We start from the raw sequence: 27,890 nt of genomic DNA, 5'->3' as shown, positions 1-27,890 counted from the left end.
GAATCACTCAGATTTGATCACTTGTCCTACAGCTCCCCAGTTACTTAAGTAAAAGAATCTAATTTTTTCCATGAAAATACCTTTTTTTAATGTTTATTTTATTGATTTTGGAGAGAGAAAGGGAGAGAGCAAGAGAGAGATGGGAACATTAATCTGTTCTTTTTTTATTTTTATTTTATTTATTCATTTTTAGAGAGGACAGAGAGAGACAGGGAGAGAGAGAGGGAGAGGGAGAGACAGAGAGGGAGAGAGGGGGGAGGAGCTGGAAGCATCAACTCCCATATGTGCCTTGACCAGGCAAGCCCAGGGTTTCGAACCGGCGACCTCAGCATTTCCAGGTCGACGCTTTATCCACTGCGCCACCACAGGTCAGGCCTTAATCTGTTCTTGTATGTGCCCTGACTCAAGATTGAACCAGAAACTTCTGTGCTTTGGAATGATGCTCCTGTAATCAAGTGCCAAGGAACTGTAAAACTTAGTATTAGCAATGCCATTTTAAAGAGGAAAAGTCAGGCTTTTTACCCCCTTCTTTCTGTAGAGAACAGAAACAGAAGAATGCAGGAGCTTCCTGGTTTATAAGGACAACTTGTAAGACATCTTGCCATAGTTTAGCTAATTCCTAGAATTCTCTGAAAGGGTGCCTGGGGCCGATTGCCACACAGAGCAAAGAAGATAGAATTTATCTAAAAACCTTAGAAAACAATGTCTATGTACCTTAATCCAGAATGCCTATACTTGGACTCACCCTAAAGTCATGAGAGTAACATATACCTCTAGACCAGTGGTTTTCAAAGTGTGTGCCCTAAAGATTTCCAGGTGCGCCCTATAGTATTCCAGAGAAATATGTGCCTGTTAGGGACCAAAAATCCAATAGGGTTTTAGAGTTTAGATTTTTGGGGGACAGAGGTGTGGGGAATTGGCTGTAAGCTGACAGTCTGCCCAACCCCCCACCTCACTTGCTTGATTAGGTTGCAAAACGCTGTTAACCTGTGGTGCTGGATTGTTTACACTACCCCCATGTTCCCCGGAAAGACTGGAGGTAAGTTTCTTCTATTCTTTATTTGGTGTAAAGTTAAGATAATATGTATGGTGGGGTTTTTCTGCATTCAACACAATTAAAAGTAAAAAGAGAGGAATACTTCAATGTATTGACGAGGAAATGAGAGTTTGCTTTTCAAATATATGCCCAAATATTGAAGAAATCACTAGGACACATCAGGCTCATGTTTCTCATAAACACAAGAATGAAAAAACTTAACACATTTGTGCTGGGACCTGCCAAATTTACTAAATCTTACTAAGAATGTATCTATATATATATAAAAAGATAATTTTTTTTATTTTTTAACCCCTCTTTTTTACAAATTCTCAAAAGTATAACTAAAAAAATGTAACATAAAAATGTTTTTTAATGTCAGAATAAATTTAATTTTGTTATATTTATTTCATTTAATTACCATAAAAGCATGCTTGGACCTTATATATTTTTTCTTTAATATTTGACTTAATTATTATAACATATTTCTCAGAAATCTGTATATAGTGCACCTACAATTATTTGTAGAATTTTAAATGCGCCCCAACTTCAAAAAGTTTGAGAACCACTGCTCTAGACAAAAGGATCACAATCCCCTCCTTACCCACCCCAACCGGTATGTGACTTGGTCTATAACCCTGGTTGGCAAACTGTGGCTTGCAAACCACATGTGGCTCGGCTCTTTGAATGTGGCTCTTCCACAAAATACCATGTGCAGGCGCTTCCTCGATAAGGAATGTACCTACCTATATAGTTTAAGTTTAAAAAATTTGGTTCTCAAAAGAAATTTCAATCGTCGTACTGTTGATATTTGGCTCTGTTGTCCAATGAGTTTGGCGACGACTGGTCTATAAAATCAGCCACAGAATTGTAGGGACTTTCTACATAATTTGGGATTGTGCCCTGTGTAGCTAGCTGACTAATTAATAAACTTCTCAAAATTTCTTCTGTATCCTGCCTTAGTGTCTCTATGTAACCCACAGATTAAAGTACAGTACTTTATAACACTCTAATGAACTGAGCTATCTGGCTAGGACCAGGAAAAACTTTTGAGGTAATGTTTTTGCCTAGGGTTTCACTTTAAGTTAATGATTTCTATATGGAATCATTTCTTTAAGTTAATGATTTCCATATCTAAATAAATTTTACCCTACTAGAAAGTTAAAATGCAACAGTAATAATAATAATAATAATAATAATAATAATAATAAAGTTATAGAAACTATTCTCTGCTAGTGTACATTTTTTTAACTGTCAATAATATGCTATGGGTTTTTTTTCCATCTTAGAACTCTAAATACATATCCAAAAACTATGCAGGACACTTAGAACTTTAAATTAAAATGGAAAAGGGTTAGGCATGTCCTAGCAGTCGTGTTGTGGAATCAACTTGAGAAATACTGTCTTACGCTATTTCTTACACCTTTATTAAAAGTTCTATAAAGGCTCTGCTAAGATTTTGAGTCTCAACTAAAACATTATATACTCAAAGGCTTTCTCCAGTAAATTATTCATTTTAGAGATATTCATTTAGCACCATTTACATGACAGACAGCCCCTGGAAATACAAAAGTGGGTTACTTGTAACCTTTGCCCTGAAGGAATTCATTCACTAGTTGCTCCTTGGTTTCTCAAAGTATGGTCCATAGACAACTTAGATTAGAATTAACCACTGTTGTTGTAATATAATGTTATAGTAATTAAATATATAGAAATATAAGAAATATGTAAAATATATAAAAGTAATTAAGATATAATATTAAAATTAAGGAAATTAAATAAAGTTATACCATCTGGATAGGAATTTATATAGTGTGTGCAGATGTGATTAACAGACTCTGACTTTCAAGCAGGGCCCAGTTAGTGTGTGGGTGAAGTTATACATAGATAAGTGGCTTGATGTCAAAACTCTGTAAATTAACATAAACAAGAAGCTTCCTTAGGAACAACTTAAAAGTGGCTTGATGTAACATTTCAGTAGATTAACATAAAAAGGGCTCCCTGCAAGGAACTCCCAAAAAGGTGGTTTGAAGTGATAATCCTGTAGATTGACACCTGTTAAAAGGCCTTGGCCAGAAAAGGTACTAAACCTGAGGGGCCCCCTGCTGAGGTAGTCACCTAGACTACAAGGTGAACGTGGACTCCACTCTGAGCTCTGACCAAAGACAGCTGAGAGGAGCACGCCAGCCAGGCCCCTTTAAGCTGTACCCAGGCGTGCCAAAAGGATTTGTGAGTAATAAATTGCCTGTGTGATTCTTGCAACTAACTTTGTGTGTCGGTCTCGTGTTTTTCCTCCGGTGGCAGTTAGTGTCGGCACTTATCGGTAGAATCCTCATGGCCACCTCAAGAGTAGTCTCCAAGAGGCTGCCAGCCCTGCTGATAAGCTAGAGTGTCCCACTGTGCAGGGAAGTCGAATCAGGGATGCCTGATCAGCATAGAGCTTGGGCTCTACTGGGAGAATCACTGTACTTGTAAACAACAATAATAATGATAATGATGATGATGCAGATCCCCAGGCACAACCCCAAATCTACTAAAACAAACTTTCTGGGGATCTAATTTTTATATCAAAGGGATTCCAACGTACTTTAAAATCTGAGAAAAATTTAGCTTACTGGTAAATTCTATCAGACAGATCAGTAATTAATACAAATAAAGTAACTCCTTAAATTGCGTGAAGGATATATGAAATGACTCAGGAAATTTAGGAAAGGAATGATTTAGAGTGCCTGAGGGTGGGGTTGTGAGTTGTCTAGTGAAGGATGAGAAGGAAAGGAGGACTGTGAGGAAGAAAATCTGGTTGTAGTAGGGAATCTGGGCGACTTGGGAGCCTATTTGGATTGAGTGGGAACACAAAGAAGAAGATAAAGATGGGCAGAAGAAGGACTGGTATGGCTGAATGTAACAAGATGAAGAATAGCTTTTAATATAACGGAGAAAAAACATCCACCTCACCCAGATGTCTCCTCTGCTGTAGGCCCTTCAGTATCTATGGAACCAATCTATATTGTATAAAGTTTCAACTATTTGATATCTACACAGAATTCAATCAAGAACGAGACAATAAACAAAGGTTTACCATTCATGGGCAAAACAAACGGCCCAAAGTCCATACACTAAAACTTCTAAATGAAGAGAACTTCTCCTGGTCCACACTTTAAATCCATTCATTTTTACATCAAATACATCCTTATTTACCTGGTTTCTAAATATACTAAATATAAGACAATGGGGGTGGGTAGGAAATAACTACAGAATATAATAAACATTATAAGAATTTCAAGTGTGACAATTTGGGTACACACAGGGTAAAATTGCCTAGTTTTTTTTTTTTTTTTTTTTCTCTTCATTTTTCTGAAGCTGGAAACAGGGAGAGACAGTCAGACAGACCCCCGCATGCGCCCGACCGGGATCCACCCGGCACGCCCACCAGGGGCGGTGCTCTGCCCCCCAGGGGGCGATGCTCTGCCCATCCTGGGCGTCGCTATATTGCGACCAGAGCCACTCTAGCGCCTGAGGCAGAGGCCACAGAGCCATGCCCAGCGCCCGGGCCATCTTTGCTCCAATGGAGCCTTGGCTGCAGGAGGGGAAGAGAGAGACAGAGAGGAAAGCGCGGCGGAGGGGTGGAGAAGCAAATGGGCGCTTCTCCTATGTGCCCTGGCCGGGAATCGAACCCGGGTCCTCCGCACGCTAGGCCGACGCTCTACCGCTGAGCCAACCGGCCAGGGCTAGTTTTTTAAATACAATAAACTGAAAGGCTTATTAATTAGAAATCAGTAAGTGATATTTACAATAACTATTTTGAATCATCAAAAAAGCTTAACTAGCCTGAACAGGTGGTGGCATAATGGATAGAGTATCGCCTGGGACACTGAGGACCCAGATTAGAAACCTTGAGGTCCCTGGCTTGAGCACAGGCTCTTCCAGTTTGAAGCCCAAGGTCACTGGCTTGAGCCCCCTGGTCAAGGCACATATGAGAAAGCAATCAATGAACAACTAAGGTGCTTCAATGAAGAACTGATGCTTCTTATCTCTCTCCCTTCCTCTCTGTCCCTCTCTCAAAAAAAAAAGTTACAGAAAATTTACCTGCCTTTTAAAGCTAGATCCAACCGATGAACCAGAATGTTTCTGAAAGTAATCAAAAGAAAACTTGAAAAATTCTATTTGGATTTCTGTAAAACATTGGTATAGACTTAGGCAAACAGGGAGAACAAGAAAAACTCTGTACACATCCCAATAGATGGTCCTTCCTAGCTGAGCTGAACAGACCCTAAAGATGGTCCCAGCATAAGCTGAATGTGATGCGCACTTATTCCCTACAGCAGGGGTCGGGAACCTTTTTGGCTGAGAGAGCCATGAACGCCACATATTTTAAAATGTAATTCTATGAGAGCCATACAACGACCCATGTACGTTATGCATTATCCAATAAAAATTTGGTGTCCTGAAGGACAGCTGTGATTGGCTCCAGCCATCTGCAACCATGAACATGAGCGGTAGGAAATGAATGGACTGTAATACATGAGAATGTTTTATATTCTTAACATTATTATTTTTTTAATTAAAGATTTGTCTGTGAGCCAACTGCAGCCATCAAAAGAGCCACAACTGGCTCGCAAGCCATAGGTTCCCAACCCCTGCCCTACGGAGTCTAGCACAGTACACAGTTAAAGATGAATTCCTTAATTGAATGGCTGAATAATTTGGGTACATATCTTATTATAATACACATACATATATTTATGTGTACATAGCTACATTATTCATTTATTCATTTCAACTTTCAGCTCTACAAGTAAAATTTTCAAGAAAACAGAAAAGTATATATCCACCTACCTTAGATTTGTCCTAATGAATTTTTTCCTGCCACATTTGCTCATCATTAAGACATATGTAATCAATGCTTTGCTCCTTCCCTGTTTTCTTCTTTATTTATCCTGCAGTAAAATTATAATGTTGAATTGAGTTTATAACATTTTATTTATAAGACATTAAAACCTGAACATCAGAAAAATACCCTAATTTCTATAAAATTGAAAAAACGATATAGAAAACTGAAAAGTCCATATTTATTTTTAAATTTTACTTCTATTCCATTTTATGATCTTCCTAGAGAAAAAAATGAAAACACTAAATCATGTGTTGTTTCTCAGATTCATTCCTATTAAAGAGAAAGCAGTGCTGTTATTTAATATAATTATGCACTGCCCCCAGATATCAGCTCTCTATATAAATGGTAATAATCACTTAATAAACATAATTTTCTTAAATTTCACTCTACTATAACAAATTTGTCAATCATTTTTTGTTTACCTTAAATTTGAAACTGGGTTTTGCCAAAGATTTTTAACTCCAAACAAAATATTAACAGATCATCTAAAATCTCCTTCAACCTAGTCAAAAAGCTGTTTTATACACTCTGGCAATTAAGCCCATCAGTTTTTACTAATATATTTTCAAATATGCATTTGGCATGCTGAATGCAGTAAAACTGGCAAAGAAAAAGATAAAAGGCTATCTGGGAGCCCTCAGTTCAGGGTTGCAAAGGACAAATCACACCCAGAATTACTTCTAGGCATCGACCCAGCACAGTGGTGCTCAGCCACAGACAAGCTGCCTTCAGAGTTAGAAGGGTCCCTTCTGGAGTAGAGTTACATCTTCCCAATCAACTCTGAAATGGTTTGACACACCTCACTAAGAACACGAAAGCAATGGTTATTTCTGCCACTATCTACCCCCCAACCCCTAGTGTGGGACAACAAGAGATGGTAGGGCATTGGAACTAGGCTATGTACAACATGACCAGAAAAGTGAGAATGGTGCCACTACTTCAGGTTATATACTCTCTTCTATTATGCTGTCATTTTACATGGGGACATCTTACCTTCCATAAAAACTGTGTAACCAAAAGTGCAAGGACCACTTATTTATTAATGAGTAATCGGCATCCAGAATACACCAGACTCTTGTGCTAGGAACCAGAGATACAAATAGTAAGAGTCCCTGCTTTCCAGGAGCCTGGAGTATAATGAGGGAGACAGATGTTTAAACAGAGAATAATGATAACATTATTGGAATAATGATGATCAAGATACCATATAAAGAGAATTTCTATATTTTTCTTGGAAATACCATTATCTTTAGTTGAATTTTTTTGGGGGGGTGACAGAGACAGAGAGATAGAGACAGAGAGAAGGACAGATAGGTACAGACAGACCAGAAGGGAGAGGGATGAGAAATATCAATTCTTTGTTGCGGCTCTTAATTGTTCATATGAGGTCAAGGCTTTCTCATAAGTGCCTTGACCGAGGGGGCTACAGCGGAGGAGTGACCCCTTGCTCAAGCCAGTGACCTTGGGCTCAAGCCAGTGACCTTGTTCTTTAAGCCAGAGATGTTTAGGCTCAAGCCACTGACCATGGGGTCATGTCTATGATCCCAAGTTCAAGCCAGCAACCCCACACTCAAGCTGGTGAGCTCATGCTCCAGCTGGATGAGCCCATGCTCAAGCCAGCAATGTCAGGGTTTTGAACCTGGATCCTCTGCGTCCCACTCTGACACTATCCACTGTGCCACCACCTGGTCAGGCTTTTTAGTTAAATTTTTGAATAACAAACACATTCTTATAATTCAGAATTCAAGAAGCAGAAAAAGATATTCAGTAAAGTTCAGGAATAGCCACCCATTTCCTACTCCCAAAGGCAAGCAACACTGAAGAAAGCACCAGCCTCCTGCCACCATAGCCACAGGATGGCACTACCAGAACAAAGACCATTAGGTACAAAGACCCTGAACAAAGACCCTGACTCAGGCTTATCAGAGAACTTACATTTCAAGTACTAAAAGTCATCAGTGAATGACTGCCTGTGAGCCAAATCAAAACGATACTTTCTAGTTCCTGCTCTCCTTATTTCACCCTCCTTCAACTTTTTCTTGTTAATTTGCTTAAAATAACTCAAATCTATTACTATACAATTCTGGAGGTCAGGGTCTCAAGTGGGTCTAAGTTGAAATCAAGGTATTGGCAGGGCTGTGTTTGTTTCTGGAGGTTCTTAGAAATCTCTTTCCTTACCTTTTCTAGGTCCTAGAGCAGCGGTTCTCAACCTGTGGGTCGCGACCCCGGCGAAAATTTCCGATGGCTTTAGGCGACCCCTGTGTTTTGGTGGTTCGACCCCCACCGGGGTCGCGACCCACAGGTTGAGAACCGCTGTCCTAGAGGCTGCCTGCATTCCCTGGCCCACATCGTCCCTACCTTCAACTTAAAAGTTAGCAGCTGTTATGCTGAGTCTTTCTCATCTCATGCTGCCATCTGACTAGTTCCTTTTTCTTGACCTGTTAATGACATAATTCTCATGCTTTTCTTCCAGATTATCCAGTCCTTTGTTCTGCCTTCTTTGTTCTCTTTAAAAGATTGGTATTCCCAGGCTTCCTGTTGCAAAAATCTCCTCCACATTCCCTAGGGCAGGCATGGACAACATACCACCTGAAGGTCAGTAATGAGTTTATGTGGCCTGCAATTAAATTTTTAATATTCTCTGCTACTTTAAAATCACAGCTACTCAGAAGCGGAAGAGTCTTTTATTATTGGAAATCAAGATATTTAAGAAGATAGTGGAGAAGACAAGATGGCGCTGGAGTAGGCGGACGTACCAACATCCACCTCCCAGAACCAAAGTGGAATACAAAATAATTTTAAGAACTATCATCTGGAAAAACCAACTTTGGACTAAACTAAGAGGACTCTTCTACCAAGGAACACTGAAGAAGCCACACCGGGACTGGTAAAAAGTGGAAACGTGGAGAGGGCTGCCCAGCTCCCCGGAGCGAACAGCAGCCAGCCGGGAGAGACTCACGTGGCGGGAAGTGAGTTTAGCAGAGAGGGGAGGGTCCTGAGTCCCAGGAACAAAGCCCCAGCCCACAGCCCCAGAGCCTAGAAAATGTGTAAGGACAGTATTTAGCTGGAAACAAGTCAGGATACTATTTATGAGAAAGAGTCTGATTTCTTAGATCCAGGATTCTTCTTAAAGGGGCCGCACAGAAAACCTCTTTCACAATCATTCACCCAGGGCTCTGGGGAACGGGGAGAGAGGAGAGGACCGGAGTAGAAAGAAAGAGAGTGTAATCTAGGAGGCACAGGGAGAAACATTTTGAGAGACAGCCACCCTAACCCCTGGGATAAGTCACTCCCCAAATCTGAAGTGAGTATTTCTCCTGGAAACAGCAAAACCAGCAAAGGGAAGCAGGACACCAGCTAAACAAGCTCTCCCGCGGCACTCAGAGCAGAGTTGCTTAGAAGGAAGGAGCTCTCGGGGCTACAGTAGTGAGTGTTAGGGTCTGAGCTGAAGTGCCCACACCCCACATGGCTGAGGGCTCACCGGAGGGTGGGTGGTGGCGGGACACGGAAGCACGGTTCTGTTGGCAGGGGCGGAAGCCTGCTGGCCACCACTGGGCTCACGTGTGAGCTCAGTCTTGTCCAGCTGGGGAGGAGTAGGCGAGCAAAAGCGGTCAAGCCCAGCTGCTAGCAGCCTCTAATCCAGCCTGCTGGAGAAGGGTGGGAACCCCAGAAGAGGTGGAGACCAGCCCTTGAGCAAGGGCGCAGGAGCACAGCCTTGCCCTGCCCGTGCAACTGAGGCTTGTGGCCAGACTTGGGAGCTGGCTCCTTGTGCAGGGGTGGAGCCAAAAGCCCAGAACAGGTGGAATTCCGCTACTGAGCTGAGCGTCGGCATGCACTCCTGCTCAGTTGGTAGACCCAAGGCTAGCAGTCGTTCCACGAGTGGGCTCCTCCTGCAAGGGTGGGGCGAGAGCCAGGAAACAGGCAGAGACCCACAGCTGAGCAAAGGTGCTCGCCAGTGCCCTCAGGGCCGAACATAACGCCACCCACGGGGGCGGGACAAAGGCCAAGGCCACCAAGGCTTGTATGCCTGAGCACGTGATCACAGCCACCCCGTGAAGGAGAGGTGGAAACCACAGCAACAGCCCCAGTGGGCAGGCACTGGCAACGCCCAAACCCAAAAGCCCTAGGCAGCAACAGAAGAGAGGGTGGTGGCCCTGCAGACAGACCACACCTAGGGAACAAGGCAATACCCGGTGGACTCCAGTGGCCAAAACCTTCCTATACACAGAGAAAATGCAAAGGAAAAGAAATGCAACACAAAGGAACCAAGAGAAATCCCCAGAAAAGGACCTAAATGAATCAGATATAACCAAATTACCAGATGCAGAGTTTAAAATAACGATTGTTACGATGCTCAAAGATATTAGAACAACAATAGATGGTCATTATGAACACCTAAATAAAGAGATAGCAAATATAAAGAAGGGCATTGAAACAATAAAAAAGAATCAGTCAGAAATGACAAATACAGTATCTGAAATAACACAATGGAAGGAATTAAAAGCAGGATGGATGAAGCGAAGAATCGAATCAGCGAGTTAGAGGACACGATAAATGAAGGAACAGAAGCAGAGCAGAAAAATGAAAAGAGACTCAAAAAGTCTGAGGAAACTCTGAGAACTGTGTGACAACATGAAGAGAAATACCATCCGCATCATAGGGGTTCCTGAAGAAGAAGAAGAAGAAGAGAAAGAACAAGGGATAGAGACTTTGTTCAAGCATATCATAGCTGAAAACTTCCCTCAATTATGGCAGGAAAACATCTCACATGTTCAGGAAGCACAGAGAACTCCATTAAGGAGAAACCCAAAGAAATCAACACCAAGACACATCATAATTAAAATACCAAAGCTAAGTGATAAAGAGAAAATATTAAAAGCTGCTAGAGAAAAGACTATCACCTACAAAGGAGCCCCCATAAGAATGACTTCTGACTTCTTAACAAAAACACTTGAGGCCAGAAGGGAATGGCAAGAAATATTCAAAGTAATGCAGAACAAGAGACTACAACAAAGATTACTTTATCCAGCAAGGCTATCATTTAAAATGGAAGAAGTAATAAAAAGCTTTACAGACAAAAAAAACTTAAGAAATTCACTACAACCAAACTGCAAGGTCCCAAGGCTGCAAGAAATGCTAAGGGACCTGCTGTAAACAGATCAAAGGGGAAAAAGAATATAGCAAAAGAGGAATACAGTTTTAAAAGAATAAAATGGGAATAAACAATTACATATCAATAATAACCTTAAATGTAAATGGATTAAATGATCTGATCAAAAGACATAGGGTAGGTGTATGGATAAGAAAACAGGACCCATACATATGCTGTCTACAAGAGACACACCTTAAATCAAAAGATGCACATAGACTGAAGATAAAGGGATGGAAAAAAATATTTCACACAAATGGAAATGAAAAAAAAGCTGGGGTAGCAATACTTATATCAGACAAAACGGACTTTAAAACAAAGACTATAGTTAGAGATAAAGAAGGTCACTACATAATGATAAAGGGAGCAATCCAAAAGGAAGATATAACCGTTATAAATATCTACGCACCTAATATAGGAGCACATAAATATATAAAGCAGACTTTGATGGATTTAAAGGGCGAGACCAACAGCAATACTATAATAGTATAGGATTTCAATACTCCATTAACATCACTAGATAGATCCTCAAGTAAGAAAATTAACAAAGAAACAGCAGATTTAAAGGACACACTAGATCAACTCGATTTAATAGATATCTTCAGAACCTTTCACCCTAAAGCAGCAGAATATACATTCTTTTCAAATGCTCATGGTACATTCCCTAGGATAGACCACATGTTAGGGCACAAAAGTGCTCTCAACAAAGTTAAGAAGATTGAAATCATATCAAGCACTTTCCCCAATCACAACGGCATGAAACTAGAAATGAAGCACAACAGAAAAGCTCAAAAATTCTCAAAACAAATGGAAACTAAATAGCAGGTTGTTAAATAACGAATGGATTAAAAATGAGATCAAAGAAGAAATAAAAAAATTCCTAGAAACGAATGACAATGAGCATACAACAACTCAAAATTTATGGGACACAGCAAAAGTAGTACTGAGAGGGAAGTTCATAGCACTACAGGCACACTTTAAGAAGCTAGAAAAAGCTCAAATAAACAACTTAACCCTGCATCTAAAAGAACTAGAAAAAGAACAGCAAGTAAAGCCCAAATGTAGTAGAAGGAAGGAAATAATAAAAATCAGAGCAGAAATAAATGACATAGAGGTTAAAGAAACAATACAGAGGCTCAATGAAACTAGGAGCTGGTTTTTTGAAAAGGTAAACAACAAGATTGATGTACCTTTAACTAGACTCATCAAGAAAAAGAGAGAGAGGACTCAAATAAATAAAATTAGAAATGAGAGTGGAGAAATAACAACCGACACAACAGAAATACAAAATATTGTAAGAAAATACTATGAAGAACTGTATGTCAAAAAACTAGACAACCTAGATAAAATGGACAAATTCCTTGAAACATACAATCTTCCAAAAATCAATCTGGAAGAATCAGAAAACCTAAACAGACCGATTACAACAAAGGAGATCGAAACAGTTATCAAAAAACTCCCAACAAAGAAAAGTCCAGGGCCCGATGGCTTCACAACGGAATTCTACCAAATATTCAAAGAAGAACTAACTCCTATCCTTCTCAAACTATTTCAAAAAATTCAAGAGGAAGGAAGACTTCCAAGCTCCTTTTATGAGGAGAGCATAATTCTGATTCCAAAACCAGGCAAAGACAACACAAAGAAAGAAAATTATAGGCCAACATCTCTGTTGAATATAGATGCTAAAATCTTCAACAAAATATTCCCAAACCGGATCCAACAATATACGGAAAAAATCATACACCATGATCATGTGGGATTTATTCTGGGGAGGCAAGGCTGGTATAATATTTGTAAATCAATCAATGTGATTCACCACATAAACAAAAAGAAGGAGAAAAACCATATGATAATTTCAGTAAATGCAGAAAAAGCATTTGATAAAATCCAGCACCCATTCATGATCAAAACTCTCAGCAAAGTGGGAATACAGGGAACATACATCAACATGATAAAAACCATCTATGAGAAACCCACAGCCAACATTATATTCAATGGGCAAAAATTAAAAGCAATACCCTTAAGATTAGGAGCAAGGCAGGGGTGCCCCCTATCACCACTCTTATTTAACATAGTCCTGGAAGTCCTAGCCACAGCAATCAGACAAGAAGAAGAAATAAAAGGCATTCAAGTTGGAAAAGAAGAAGTAAAACTATCATTATTTGCAGATGATATGATATTGTATATAGAAAACCCTAAAGTCTCAGTCAAAAAACTACTGGACCTGATAAATGAATTCAGCAAAGTGGCAGGATATAAAATTAATACTCAAAAATCAGAGGCATTTTTGGCCTGACCTGTGGTGGCGCAGTGGATAAAGTGTCGACCTGGAAATGCTGAGGTCGCTGGTTCGAAACCCTGGGCTTGCCCGGTCAAGGCACATATGGGAGTTGATGCTTCCAGCTCCTGCCCCCCGTCTCTCTCTCCCTCTCTCTCTCTTCTCGAAAATGAATAAAAAAAAAAAAAAAAATCAGAGGCATTTTTATACGCCAACAATGAACAGTCAGAAAGAAATTAAGGAACCAAAACCCTTCACAATTATAACCAAAAAAATAAAGTACCTAGGAGTAAACTTAACCAAGGATACTAAAGACTTGTACTCGGAAAATTACAAAGCATTGATAAAAGAAGTCAAGGAAGATACAATCAAGTGAAAGCATATATCGTGCTCATGGTTAGGAAGAAAAAAATCATTAATATGTCAATATTACCCGAGCCTGACCTGTGGTGGTGCAGTGGATAAAGCGTCGACCTGGAAATGCTGAGGTCGCCGGTTCGAAACCCTGGGCTTGCCTGGTCAAGGCACATATGGGAGTTGATGCTTCCTGCTCCTCCCCCCTTCTCTCTCTGTCTCTCTCTCCTCTCTCTCTCCCTTTCTCTCTCCTCTCTAAAAAATGAATTTAAAATGTCAATATTACCCAAAGCAATCTATAAATTCAATGCAATACCAATTAAAATACCAATGACATACTTCAAAGATATAGATCACATATTCCAAAAATTTATATGGAACCAAAAAAGAACATGAATAGCCTCAGCAATCTTAAAAAAGAAGAAGAAAGTGGGAGGTATCACACTTCCAGATATCAAGTTATACTACAAGGCCACTGTACTCAAAACACCCTGGTACTGCCATAAGAACAGGCATATAGATCAATGGAACAGAACAGAGAACCCAGAAACAAACCCACAGTTCTATGGATAACTGATATTTGACAAAAGAGGTAAGGAAATACAATGCAGTAAAGACAGCCTCTTTAACAAATGGTGTTGGGAAAATTGGACAGCTACCTGCAAAAAAATGAAACTAGATCACCAGCTTACACCACTCACAAATATAAACTCAAAATGGATAAAAGACTTAAATGTAGGCAGTGAAACCATAAGCATCTTAGAAGAAAACATAGGCAGTAAACTGATATGTCTCGGAGCAATATATTTGCTGATTTTTCTCTATGGGGAAGTGAAATAAAGGGCAGGATAAACAAATGGGACTATATCAAACTAAAAAGCTTTTGCACAGCTAAAGACAACAGGAGCAAAATAAAAAAAACTACACAATGGGAGAACATATTTGACAATAGTCTGATAAGGGGTTAATAACCAAAATTTATAAAGAACTTGTAAATCTCAACACCAGGAAGACAAACAATCCAATCCAAAAATGGAAAAAAGAAGTGAATAGACAGTTCTCCAAAGAGGAAATAGAGATGGCCAATAGGCATATGAAAAAATGCTCAACAGGGGCATAGGCGACCCTTACAGGTTATAGGTTTTGAGCCTCAAAATTATTGTTGTTCCTTTTTTCAAAGGGTCAACGACAATGGCTTTGGGAAACTTCCACTAAATGGCAAATTGCTCTTGCAAATCAATGGACAACTTTATACTGAAACTGTCAACTTAAAATCAGCTCAAAGACTAGAATTATATGCCATTATCATGGCTTTTCAGCATTTGCCATATTCCCCCTTTAAGCTATATACAGACAGCAAATATTTACTTATGGTGTTTCCACTATAAAGACTGTGGTCTTAGGGACAAATACTGATGAACTATTTCAGCACTTCCTCCTTCTTCAAACACTTGTATGTCAACATAGAGCTCCATGTTTTATAGGACATACTCGAGCTCACTCCATGCTCCCTGGAGCTTTAGCACAAGGGAATGCCCTTGTTGATCAAGCTACCCAAAATAAAATTATGTGGAGCAACCATGACAGATTGAGCAATTCAGTCTCATACTATTTGTCACCAGAACGCTGAAGCCCTATTTAAACAGTTTCAACTTTCTCGGGAAGCAGCATGGCAGATTGGGAAATCCTGTCCACGGGGTCCTATACTACAATCTGTCCCTTCATTTGGAGTTAACCCTCAAGGACCCCTACCAGGACAACTCTGGCAAATGGATGTTACTCATATACCTTCATTTGGCAAACAGTCCTATGTCCAAATTACAGTGGATACATATTCTGGATTTATAGTAACCTCTGTCAGAACAGGAGAGGCTGCTAAGCATGTTATAGCTCATTGTCTTTATTCATTGTTCTATTATTGGGTTTCCTAAACAGGTTAAACTGACAATGCTCTTGCATATGGAGCAAAAGCATTTACTGTATTTTGGCAAACCTTTTGAATTATGTGTATTTCTTACAATCTTTAAAGTCAAGGTATTATTAAAGTGTACCCAGTGAATATTTTAAGGTCAATTTAAAAAAATTTAAAAGGGGGCAGTCATATCCTGGGACTCCTATGGGTCTACCATACCAGGTTTTACTTAAAAATTTTTAAATTTCTTTTGAATGCTGATGAACAGGAGATACCAAATCTTTTTCTCCTGCAAACTACTACCTTCTTTATTTGATCCAGCTAATAACACTGTTTTGTTTTTTCCAAATAGCCCCAGATATATGGAAAAGATTTATATAGGCGGATGGGGATCCTCAAACCCCTCAGCGAGATCTTCTGAGCATGGCTTTTAAGATTCCAGGAGGCAGAAAAAGCCCAATAGAGATCAGGGGAACTACCAGCTTTGAGGATAAGCCCTTAAAGGCTCCAACAACCCAAAGGGGTCTCATAGGATTCCGTCTGGGTCCTGCTTCAATAGTGGAAAGGAAGGTCATTGAGCTAAAGCCTGCCAGACTTACATGCCTCTGCTGTGAGGAAACAGAGACACTGGAAGGTAGGCTTCCTCCTTGCTCATCTAAGGGAGGGTTCAGTCTCTTCCAGCCCTGCTCCAGCCACCTATGACCTAACCTTGCCCAGAATGCTGGGGTTAGCCACTGAAGGCTGAAGGTGCCCAGGGCCGTCGGCCCCATCTACGATACTGTGGACGAGCCTAGGGTATTTCTTCCAAAAAGCAGGTAAACTGATCTCATTTGCACAAGGGCCACTTAACTATGCCTTGCCTGAATAGTCAGGTTTTTTATTCTTCCCTCAAAGATCTCTGTTGTGGGTGTTGATAGTCCTATTTTCTGCTGCTTTGTTTAATATATAGTGTTTACTTTATTCCTCCTCCCTCAATGCCCCACTCATATTTCAGGCTGGGACCTACTCCTAATTTAGAGCTCTCTTTCCCCCTTGTGCCAACTTCTATTATGAATCTACCTTTGCCACCCAGCTTAGTGTATCCCAAGGTTCTCTTTACCACGCCACAGTTGCAGAGCTCTAGGGAAAAGCAACCTGGTCCCGTCTCTCAAGGCAGAGGAGAACAGAGGCTTCATCTCCACACATGCTGCAGGTGGATTTTCCAGTCTACCTGAATCATTGCCAGCTAGAAGCAGCGGTCATTGGGACTTGGACGTGAGCTGCAAAGTATAGAATTGTGACAACAATTCCAGTGCCATGCGGACTTTTCCTGGACTCCTGCTCCTTGGGACAGCTCCTAACAGACTGAACTGGGGTTGGGTTGCATTTTTCAGGGATTTGTCATGGTGTTGGGGCCAACTTGGACTTGGTGAACTTGTTAAGGACACTACTGTTTTATGGATTCTTGCTGTATTGGCCAAGAGTTTGCTTAAAGGCTTTAATCACTGTTAAAAAAAAAAAAAAAAAGAAGACTGATAAAGAAGATGTGGCACACTTTTGACCCAGCCATCCCACTTTTAGGAATATACCCCAAGGACACCATAGAATGGTTCCAGAAGGAGAAATGCACCCCCATGTTTATGGCAGCATTGTTCACAATAGCGAAGATCTGGAAACAGCCCAAGTGTCCGTCAGTGGACGAGTGGATTAAAAAGCTTTGGTACATATATACTATGGAATACTACTCAGCCATAAGAAATGATGACATCAGATCGTTTACAATAACATGGATGGACCTTGATAACATTATATGGAGTGAAATAAGTAAATCAGAAAAAACTAAGAACTATATGAACACATGCATAGATGGGACATAAAAATGAGACTCAGAGCCTGACCTGTGGTGGCGCAGTGGATAAAGCGTCGACCTGGAAATGCTGAGGTCACCGGTTCAAAACCCTGGGCTTGCCTGGTCAAGGCACATATGGGAGTTGATGCTTCCTGCTCCTCCCCCTTCTCTTTCTCTCTCCTTTCTAAAATGAATAAAAAATTAAAAAAAAAAAAATGAGACTCAGAGACATGGACAAGAATGTGAAAGTAACAGGGAGTGGGGTGGAGGGGTGGGGAGGGGGCGAGGTAGGAGAGGGAGGGAGTTGGGGGAGGGTAGGGGCACAAAGAAAACCAGATAGAAGGTGACGGAGGACGATTTGACTTTGAGTGAGGGGTATGCAGCACAATCAAAGGTCAAAATAATCTGGAGATGTTTTCTCGGAACATATGTATCCTGATTTATCAATGTCACTGCATTAAAATTAATAAAAATAAGATAAAAAAAAAAAGATGTGGCACATATACACCATGGTATACTATTGAGCCATAAGAAATGATGACATCAGATCACTTACAACAAAATGGTGGGATCTTGATAACATTATAAGGAATGAAAGAAGTAAATCAGATAAAAAACAAGAACTGCAGGATTCCACACATTGATGGGACATAAAAATGAGACTAAGAGACATGGACACTAGTATGGTGGTTACGGGGGGCAGGGGGAGGGAAGGAGGGAGAAGGGGAGGGGGAGGGGCACAAAGAAAACTAGATAGAAGATGAAGGACAATCTGACTTTGGGTGATGGGTATGCAACATAATTGAATGACAAGATAACCTGGACATGTTTTCTTTGAATATATGTACCCTGATTTATTGATGTCACCCCATTAAAATTAATAAAAATTTATTTATTAAAAAAAAAGAAGATAGTGATACGCGGAAAAGAATTCCGCATGTGACTAATCTAGGGTTAACTTCCAATAATTGGTCGGATTTGCGATATTTCTTTATTTTTAAAAAAAACTTATTATAAAGATTTACAACTTTTGTACTCGATATGAACTGTTTGGCATTTAGAAGCGATGTGAAACCCACATTCTTTTAGGCGGAGTTTGCCAGTGAGCACCCACGGTCAAACAATTTGCTATTTTTGTGGTCAAGTGTGCTGAATCAAGTTGCATTGTAGCATAGACAATAGCTGCAGTTGATAACTGAATACGTGTCCAGGCTGTTTGTAAAACATGTTTTATTTGCAATATAACCCCTTCAAACTCATTCTATTAATTAAATATTGTTTCGATTGATTACATTTGGATATTTATACAATATATAATTATATTTTTATTAAAATAATATTGTATATTAAAAAGTTTTTTCACTCACTTATATTTATTCATAAACAAATTACATAATAAAATTTTGTTTACTTAAATGAATTGTTTTTGTATTTAAATTTTTTTAATTTTAATATTTCATCTGGCCCATGAAAAAAGTTCTTTCTAATCTGGCCCGGAGGCAAAAACTGTTGGCCATGCCTGCCCTAGGGCATTTCTTCCTCAACTGATGAGACTCAAATCTCATCTCCAGCCCAGACCTGTCTGTCTATTTAGCTCTATTCTAGCCTGAGTGAATATTCTTGTTAGATGTCATTTAATGACTTGCTCACAGATCCTTTCGGCACAAAGAGTTCAAAACTAACCTCAACCCCCTCTCTGCATCTCTCCTTTTCTGTAGTCTTACCACAGTGACTAGCATCACCACTGACCCAGCTTTATCTGAGAGTCCATCTCTGTCTTCATTATCCACTTCCTTTATCCCAGTTCCTGAGGAGGCAAAGTGGCCTAGTGATTGATGGTCTAGTGGTAGTATGTCATATAAAAAGCACTGGGCAGCCTGACCAGGCCGTGGTGCATCACACTGGGACACAGAGGACTCAAATTAAAAACCCCGAGGACACCAGCTTGAGCAAGGAGTCACTCGTTCTGCTGTAGCCCCTCCCCCCATCAAGGCACATATGAGAAAGCAATCAATGTACAACTAAGGTGCTACAATGAATAACTGATGTTTCTCATCTCTCTCCGTTTATGTCTCTCCCTATCTGTCTCTCTGTCTCTGTCTATGTCTCTGTCTCTCTCTCTCTCACACACACACACACACACACACACTGGCACTGGAGGTTGATCTGGGTTTTAACATGAGTTCTATCATTCATTCATTAGCTGTGCGATCTCAAACAATTATTTCATTTCTCCAAGCAACTTTTTCCTATCTGTCAAATGGAGATGATATAAATCTTGTTGTTAAGAACAAATGGAATAATAAATGTGAAATGTCTAACTGTGTTTGGAATATAGACAAAACCACCGGCTTAGCCTCAGTGGTTTTATAGCCTAAATATCTCACCTACTTCAGTCTATCCTCACTGCTACTGCTCTAGTTCTGAAATTCATCACTACTTGACACAGTTAAAGCAGTTAAAGCCTCTCTATACAACAATTCTCTCCTTCAAATTACTTCAACTCTCTGAAACCTCACTGAAACCCTCACAATCCACTTCATTACACCTCAACTCTATACTCAAAATGCAAATCCAAACATGACATTTCCTCAAAATTCTCCAATGTTTACCCCTTGCTTTAAGAAAAGATATCCAGCCTGACCAGGCAGTGGTGCAGTGGATAGAGCGTCGGACTGGAATGCAGAGGACCCGGGTTCAACACCCCGAGGTCGCCACCTTGAGCAAGGGGTCACTCAGTCTGCTGTACCCCCACAGTAAAGGCACATATGAGAAATCAATCAATGAACAACTAAGGAGCCACAATGAAGAATTGATGTTTCTCATCTCTCTCCCTTCCTGTCTGTCTGTCCCTATCTGTCCCTCTCTGTGACTCTCTCTGTCTCTGCCACACACACACAAAAGATATCCAAAGTACAGAGCATTATAAGTTGAGGTAGTTAGTAGAAGCTTTAAAAAGTTTGTTGTAAAAACATCAGATTTTTGCTTGACCAGGCGGTGGCACAGTGAATAGAACATTGAACTGAGATGCTGAGGACCCAAGTTCGAGACCCCGAGGTCGCCAGCCTGAGCGCTGGCTCATCTGGTTTGTGCAAAAGCTCACCAGCTTGGACCCAAGGTCGCTGGCTCGAGCAAGGGGTTACTCGGTCTGCTGAAGGCCCACGGTCAGGGCACAAATGAGAAAGCAATTAATGAACAACCAAGGTGTCGCAATGTGCAACAAAAAACTAATGATTGATGTTTCACATTTCTCCATTCCTGTCTGTCTGTCCCTATCTATCCCTCTCTCTGACTTGCTCTCTGTATCTGTAAAGAAAAAATAAAAAACACATTCAGAGTTTAAGGTATGCCATTCTTTTCTATTACATCATTTTCTCAGTTTCAAAATTACCTTGTGTGGATGTAAAGCAGGAGATCCCATTTTACTACAGTATAAACGATACATACTTTGAAAAACTCAACTGCTTTTTAAACTATCGATCTCACCACAAATCTGGTTTTAATGTCTTAGAACATGCTTTTAATGGGTACACAAACTCAATTACCCATCAACAGATGAGTGGATAAAGAACATGCGGTACATCTATCCAATGGAATAATACTCAGCCACGAAAAACAATGAAATCGTACCATTTGTGACAGCATGGATGAACCCAGTGGGTATTGTACTAAATGAAATATGTTACACAGAGAAAAACAAATACCATATTATTTCACTTATATGTGGAATCTAAGGAACAAAATAAACAAACAAAACAGAAACAGACTCAGAGATACAGAGAACAAACTGAGGGTTGCCAGATTGGAGGGGTATTAAGGGACTGGGTGAAAAAGGTGAAGGGATTAAGAAATACAAATTGGCAGTTACAAAATACTCATAGGGACATAAAATACAACACAGGTAATGCAGTCAACAATACTGTAATAACTACATATGGTCCCAGGTGGGTGTTACAATTATTGGAAGGATCAATTCATAAATCACATTATTGTCTAACCACTATGCTGTACACTTGAAATTAATATAAAATACCAAAAATCAATGGTAATTGGGGAAAAAAAAGGACCTGTGGTAACGCTTCCCTTTCATTCAGAGCTCCCAAAGGCCTGACGCATTCTCCGGTTCCATATCTAGGAGAATGTTCTCTGGTTCTGAAATGTAGAAACATTATATCCCTGACCATAGAATGAGTTTTGCAAGATTTGCAGATGAGTAAATGAGTTTTGTAAAGGCCATAAATGTCCACTAATGTCTAGATTCTGAAAAGCCTTCAGGATGCTACCTTAACAACCCCTGTAAAAGGCCAAGCTAATCAAAAACATTCATTTGCTTTTTGTAAAATGCTTCGCTGAGCACTCTCTCCCTAGATCAGTGGTTCTCAACCTTTCTAATGCCGTGACCCCGCAATACAGTTCCTCATGTTGCGGTGACCCCAAACCAAAAAATAATTTTGGTGGCTACTTCATAACTGTAATTTTGCTACAGTTATGATTCGGAATGTAAATACCTGATATGCATTATGAATTTTCCAATGACTAGGCGACCCTGCTGGGGTAGCAACCCACAGGTTGAGAACCGCTGCCCTAGATTGTTCCAACAATAACCTAAAGCCTGTTATGCTTTTGTAAAACTGCTTTGGCTAGGTGTTCACCCCCTCCCCTCTCTTCTTTAGGCCTATAAAAGCAAACCCCTAAGTTCATTTGGGGCTGCGAGTTCTTTAGGATGTGAATCCTATCGTGGTTGCTGGCATTAAATTAAAGACTTCTTAATTTGGCTACTTAATTGTGTGGCAAAACATTTGTTCCCTCGCTGTCCAGATATAACATTTCCTCCTAGAATCAAAGGTCCCACCAGTCTTAGCAGAGTTCACAATGTTGTAAGGTACCAAAAAGCTGAAAATTGATATTAATATTCTGGGAAGAAAGGTCAGGTTTTTCTATCAGGCTTTCCTGTCCTGTCCCTCCTTTAGGGAGAGGAGGGAGAAGAATGTAGAAGTTTCTGGCTTGCAAGAACAATGGGTCATTCAGTTTTAAATCTAAAATAAAGGTTAACCTATAAACTTCTCTTTCAATAGGAGGCAGAATTTACATACCACCTTGCATTGACTGTAGTTCCTCCCCCTTCCTGGAATCTCTCTCTCTCTCTCTCTTTTTTTTTTTTTTACTATGCTTCAATTTCATTTGCTATAATCTGCCTATCCAGATTATCTGACTCTTCCTGATTAAGTTTTGAGAGAATGTATGTTTCTAGGAATTTATCCATTTCACCCAGATTGTCCAATTTGTTGGCATATAGTTGTTCATAGTATTTTCTTATAATACTTCATATTTCTTTGATGTCAGTTGTTACTTCCCTCTTTCATTTCTAATTTTATTTAGTTGGGTCACCTCTTTTTTTCTTGATGACTCTGGTTAAAGGTTCTTCAATTTTGTTTATCTTTTCAAAGAACCAACTTGTTTTTACTGATCTTTTATATCGCTGTTTTAGACTTTATGTCTGCTCTGATCTTTATTATTTCTTTTCTTCTACTCATTTTGGGTTTTGTTGTTTTGGTTTTTAGTTCCTTTAAGTCTAAAGTTAGATTATTTATTTGAGATTTTTCTTGTGTCTTGAGGTAGGCCTGTAATGTTATGAATTTCCCTCCTAGGACTGCTTTTACTGTATTCATTGATTTTTGCATTATTGTGCTCTCATTTTCACTTGTTTCAAAGTATGTTTTGATTTCTTTCTTGATCTCACTGTTGACCCATTCATTGTTTAGTAACATGTTATTTAGCTTCCAAGTGTTTATGTTTTTCAATTTTTTTCTTGTGATTGATTTCTAGTTTCATACCATTGTGGTCAGGGAAGATGCTTAATATGATTTCAATCTTTAAATTTATTGAGATTTGTTTTCTATTTTAACATGTAGTCTACCTTACAAAATGTTCATTGTGCACTTAAGAAGAATGTATATTTTGCTGCTTTGGGGTGAAATGCTCTGAAGATATCAATTAACTCCATCTGATCTGGTGTGTCATTTAAAGCCACTGCTTCCTTGCTGATTTTCTGACTGGAAGATCCATTCATTGCTGTCAATGGGGTGTTAAAATCCCCTTCTATGACTGTATTACTGTTGCTATCTCCCTTTATGTCCATCAAGATTTGCTTTATATATTTCAGTGCTCCCTTGTTGGGCATATAAATGTTTGCAATGATTACAGCCTATTAGACTGCTCCTTTTATCATTATGTTGTGTCTTTGTCTCTTACAATAACCTTTGTTTAAAAGTGGACTTAGTCAGATACAAATATTGCTACCCCAGTCTTGTTTTATTTTCATTTGCAGAAAATCTTTTTTCATCCCTTTACTGTTAGTCTGTGTATATCTTCCATTCTGAGGTGGGTCTCTTGTAGATAGCATATATATGGGTATTGTTTTCTTATCCATGCAGCTGCCCTGTGACTTTTGATAAAAGCATTTAAGCCATTTACAATTAAAGTGATTATTGGTAAGTACATACTATTGCAATTTCAACCTTTTTAACTATTTAACTGTTTTTTCTTTTCTTATTTTTCTTTAAAAAGACACTTTAACATTTCTTATAGTACTAGTTTAAAACTGTTAGCTTTTTTTCTTTGGGAAGCTCCTTATTTTTCCCTCAATTTTAAATGATAGCCTTGCTCAGTAAAGTAGTCTTGGTGTAAATCCTTGCTTTTTATCATTTTAAATATTTCATGCCAATTCCTCCTGGCCATAAATGTTTCTGTTAAGAGATCAGCTGATAGTCTTATGGGAGCTCCCTTGTAGGTAACTAACTGTCTTTCTTGCTGCTTTTAAGATTCTCTGTCTTCAACCTTTGCTATTTTAATTATGATGTATATTATTGTGGGCTTCTTTAAGTTCATCTTGTTTTGGGACTCTGCAGTTCTTGGACTTGTCTTTCTTTTTCCTTCACCAGGGTAGGGAAGTTGTCAGTCATTATTTTTTCAAATAAGTTCTCGGTCCCTTGCTCGCTCTCTCTCTCTCTCCTCCTTCTGGTACCATTATGATGTAGATATTGTTATGTTTCATATTGTCCCAAAGATACCTCAAATTATCCTCATTTTTAAAAATTCTTTTTCTTTTAACTTTTCTGATAGGGTGTTCCTTGCAGCACTGTCTTCCAAATCACTGATTCAATCCTCTCCTCCATCCAACCTACTGTTTATTTCTTTTAACATATTCTTTATTTCAGATATTGTTAACATTTCTGACTGGTTTTATTTTATAGTTTCTGTGGTTTTCAAGCCATTTGTAAAGCCAGTAGCCACGGTCATCATCAGAGCCGCCTGGCCCATGCAGGTTCGCATTTGATTCAGACAGACAATAATGAAACAACAGAGCCAAGAACTGCTGGGCCATTACCTTTAATCCTAGCTTGCATCTGGCAGGCAAGAAATACACACAGTAGGAAAACACTTTCCTTTCCATTCAGGGCTCCCAAAACCACTGACTTATCCGAGTTTTCCTATAATCAAAGGTTTGTACCTCACCAGCCTTATTCACCTCTGTTCCCTATCTCCTTCTCTCTGCACAAACTCTCCATAAACTGGCTTCTCCTTCAGCACTCTGCCATCTTGGCTGCTTCTCCTCCACTACACATGGCCTTTATCTGCTCTCCTTTCTCTGCTTCCAGGAATCTTGAGGGTGAAATACCTCTAGGCTAGTGAGGGAAGATGAACCCTGAAAAATTTGTAAACATCTTTGATTGTGTTACCTTGAAAGTCTTAATGTTTCTGTGTATCTCCTAAACAAATGTTGCCAGCCTATATCATGATGTCATGCTCTCCTCCACCTGTGTGTGATCAAGAGTATATAAGCAGCCCCTGAACTATTTTTGGGACTGCACGATTTGGGTCTGATGCCCTGTGTTAGCCATATGTGGCTGGCATATTTAATAAATATGCTCCTCTAATAACACTCTTCAAAATTCATCTGGACTGGGTGTCTCTATGTGAACTTGATGAAATGAGGTACAGTGCCTTTCAGAATCTGGGGTATAGTACTTTATAACAACAAAACCTCTCAGCTCTGGTTCCCCATCTGCACACCTTCTCTTTCCCTGCTGTTGGGCAGATAAAATATATTATGCTCCCAGGTGATATTAATGTGTGTTGGGGGTGGGCAGGATCCTTGTAGCCTGGGTCTTGGTTTTAGGACCAAAGCCTTTCCCACCCTTTTTGATGTGGGTGGTGCAATCCCATCATGCCTCAGATAAGTGACTTTGTATTAGAGACTTCCCTATTTTGTATATTGGATTAAAGCAGCGGTTTTCAACCTGTGGGCTGTGACCCCGGTGGGGTCGCCTAAAGCCATCGGAAAATACATAATGCATATCAGGTATTTACATTCTGAATCATAAAAGGAGCAAAATTACAGTTATGAAGTAGCCACCAAAATTATTTTTTGGTTCGGGGTCACCGCAACACGAGGAACTGTATTGCAGGGTCACAGCATTAGAAAGGTTGAGAACCACTGGATTAAAGGTTTTGAATCTATACTATAAAGTGGAGCAGACTAGGACCTTGCTCTCTCTCTGTTCCTGGGATTATTAGCATTAGAGAGGAGAGCAGAGAGGAGAGAGCAGAGAAAGGCCACATGGAGGAGGCCAGGAGAAGCAGCCAAGATGGCAGAGTGTTGAAGGAGAAGCAAACTCTCATTTCCTTGTCAATACATTGAAGAATTCCTCTCTTTTTACTCTTAATTGTGTTGAGGATAGAAGATCCTAAGTCACTGTTGGGCAGATAAAATGTATTATGCTCACTTTGTTAAAGAGGCCGTTGCCCAGGTGATATTAATGTGTGTTGAGAATTGTTGTAGCCTGAGGCTTGGTTTTGGGATTAAGCCTGTCCCACCCTTTTTGGTGTGAGGTGGTACAATCCAATCATGCCTCAGAGAAGTGACTTTGTATTAGAGACTTCCCTACTTTGTATATTGGATTAGAGGCTGTGAAGCTACAGTATAAAGTGGGGGTGGAACGGGAGTTTGCTCTCTTGGTTCCTGAGGTTAGCATGAGAGAGCGGAGAGAGTAGAGCCAGCAGCTAAAGGAGGCCACGTGGAGGAGGCCAGGAGAAGCAGCTAAGATGGCGGAGTGCTGAGTGAGATGCCAGTTTGTGTAGAGTTTGTATCTGGGATAAGGAGGGAGATGGGGAACAGAGGAGAATAAGTCTGGTGAGCTAGAAACCTTTGATTCTAGGAAACTCGGATAAGTCAGTAGCTTTGTGAGCACTGAGTGTGACTGGGTTTTGGAGCCCAGTGTGCATTTTTACTTGCCCGCTGGGTGCAAGCTAGGATTAAAGGCTATGGCCCACCAGTTTTTGGCTCCATGATTTCTTTACCGACTGTCCGAATCCAATGCGAACCTGCATAGGCCTGGCTGCTCGGATGGTGGCCTTGGCCTTGCCTGCTGGCTTTACAGTCACATAAATAGGATGTTAAAAATTGTAGTGAAATGTTCAAAGCTCTTTTAGATATTGTCACATATTCTTCTTTTATAGAAATCCAAAAGGCTTCCAGAGACAATTCCTTTTGTTAAACATCAATCCACGATCAGTGGATATAGCTGCCAGTTCTTCTTCTGTTACTGTTAAACCAAAATCACTTGAAGCTTCCATGAATGGGTATCTAATCCAATCGTATTGTTCACTGTTAAGTGATGAAAAATGCTATGAATTAAATTCTGCCCGTCAGCCTTCATGTCCTATTTTATTTACACTTAACTTTTGTTCACTTACAGAATTGTATTCTTCAATATCATGCTTCTTGTTGAAAAATCTATCCATTTTATTTGGGTGTATTTATCTAAAAATAATATAATGATGTGTTAATAAAAATATAATAATAATGTATTAACAAAAAGAGCGGTATTTCCGTAATGAAATGGTATTAATAGCATAACTATACTTATTTTTATATCTGAGCACATGCTGTGAACCAGAGCAGCTAGTAATTCCAGGTTCCGAGTGGGAACAATGTGGAATAAAGAAAATACACAGAATTAAGAAAATGCAGGGTTGGGAGGGCCCTGTAATTGCTGCTGGCAAGAACAAAGAGTGCCCCAAAATTGCATCTTGCTTTATTTATAGGACAAAGTGAGGCCATTTGCAAATCTTAACTTTACACCAAACAAAGGATAGAAGAAACTCGCCTCCAGTCTTTCCGGGGAACATGAGGAAGTAGTGTAAACAATCCAGCACCACAGCTTAACAGCCTTTTGCAACCTAATCAAATAAGTGAGGTGGGGGGGGGGCAGACTGTCAGTTTACAGCCAATTCCCACACCTCTGACCTCCAAAAATCTAAACTCTGTTTCTGGTCCCCAACAGTCATATCCTTCTCTGGAATACCATAGTGCACATGGGGAAATCTTCTAGGGTGCACCAGTGTGCCCTGGCGCACACCTTGAGAACCACTGCCTTATG

At 39.8% G+C, this 27,890-nt stretch overlaps 1 protein-coding gene across 14 annotated transcripts in view; it reads right to left on the bottom strand.

Moving 5' to 3' along the window:
* The window catches only part of CREM (cAMP responsive element modulator), a 126,958-nt gene that overhangs the window by 61,499 nt on the left and 37,569 nt on the right, over positions 1 to 27,890 (bottom strand). For 11 of the 14 annotated variants that reach the window (XM_066279274.1, XM_066279280.1, XM_066279277.1 and 8 more), the window contains exons 2-3: positions 17,498 to 17,632; positions 5,873 to 5,973 (exon numbers count right to left, since the gene is read on the bottom strand). In XM_066279274.1, the coding sequence (XP_066135371.1) occupies positions 5,873 to 5,919 (47 nt within the window). In that variant the 5' untranslated portion in view covers positions 5,920 to 5,973; positions 17,498 to 17,632. Of the gene's footprint in view, positions 1 to 5,126; positions 5,165 to 5,872; positions 5,974 to 17,497; positions 17,633 to 27,890 lie in introns of those variants that run through there. The other 3 variants (XM_066279275.1, XM_066279273.1, XM_066279292.1) reach the window with 3 other exon arrangements.

This window comes from Saccopteryx bilineata, chromosome 5, assembly GCF_036850765.1.
Source record: "Saccopteryx bilineata isolate mSacBil1 chromosome 5, mSacBil1_pri_phased_curated, whole genome shotgun sequence".
In the NCBI taxonomy this organism is placed as follows: Eukaryota; Metazoa; Chordata; class Mammalia; order Chiroptera; family Emballonuridae; genus Saccopteryx; species Saccopteryx bilineata.
Note: the sequence above shows the minus strand (reverse complement) of the source record. Positions and strands in the feature narration are given on the sequence as shown.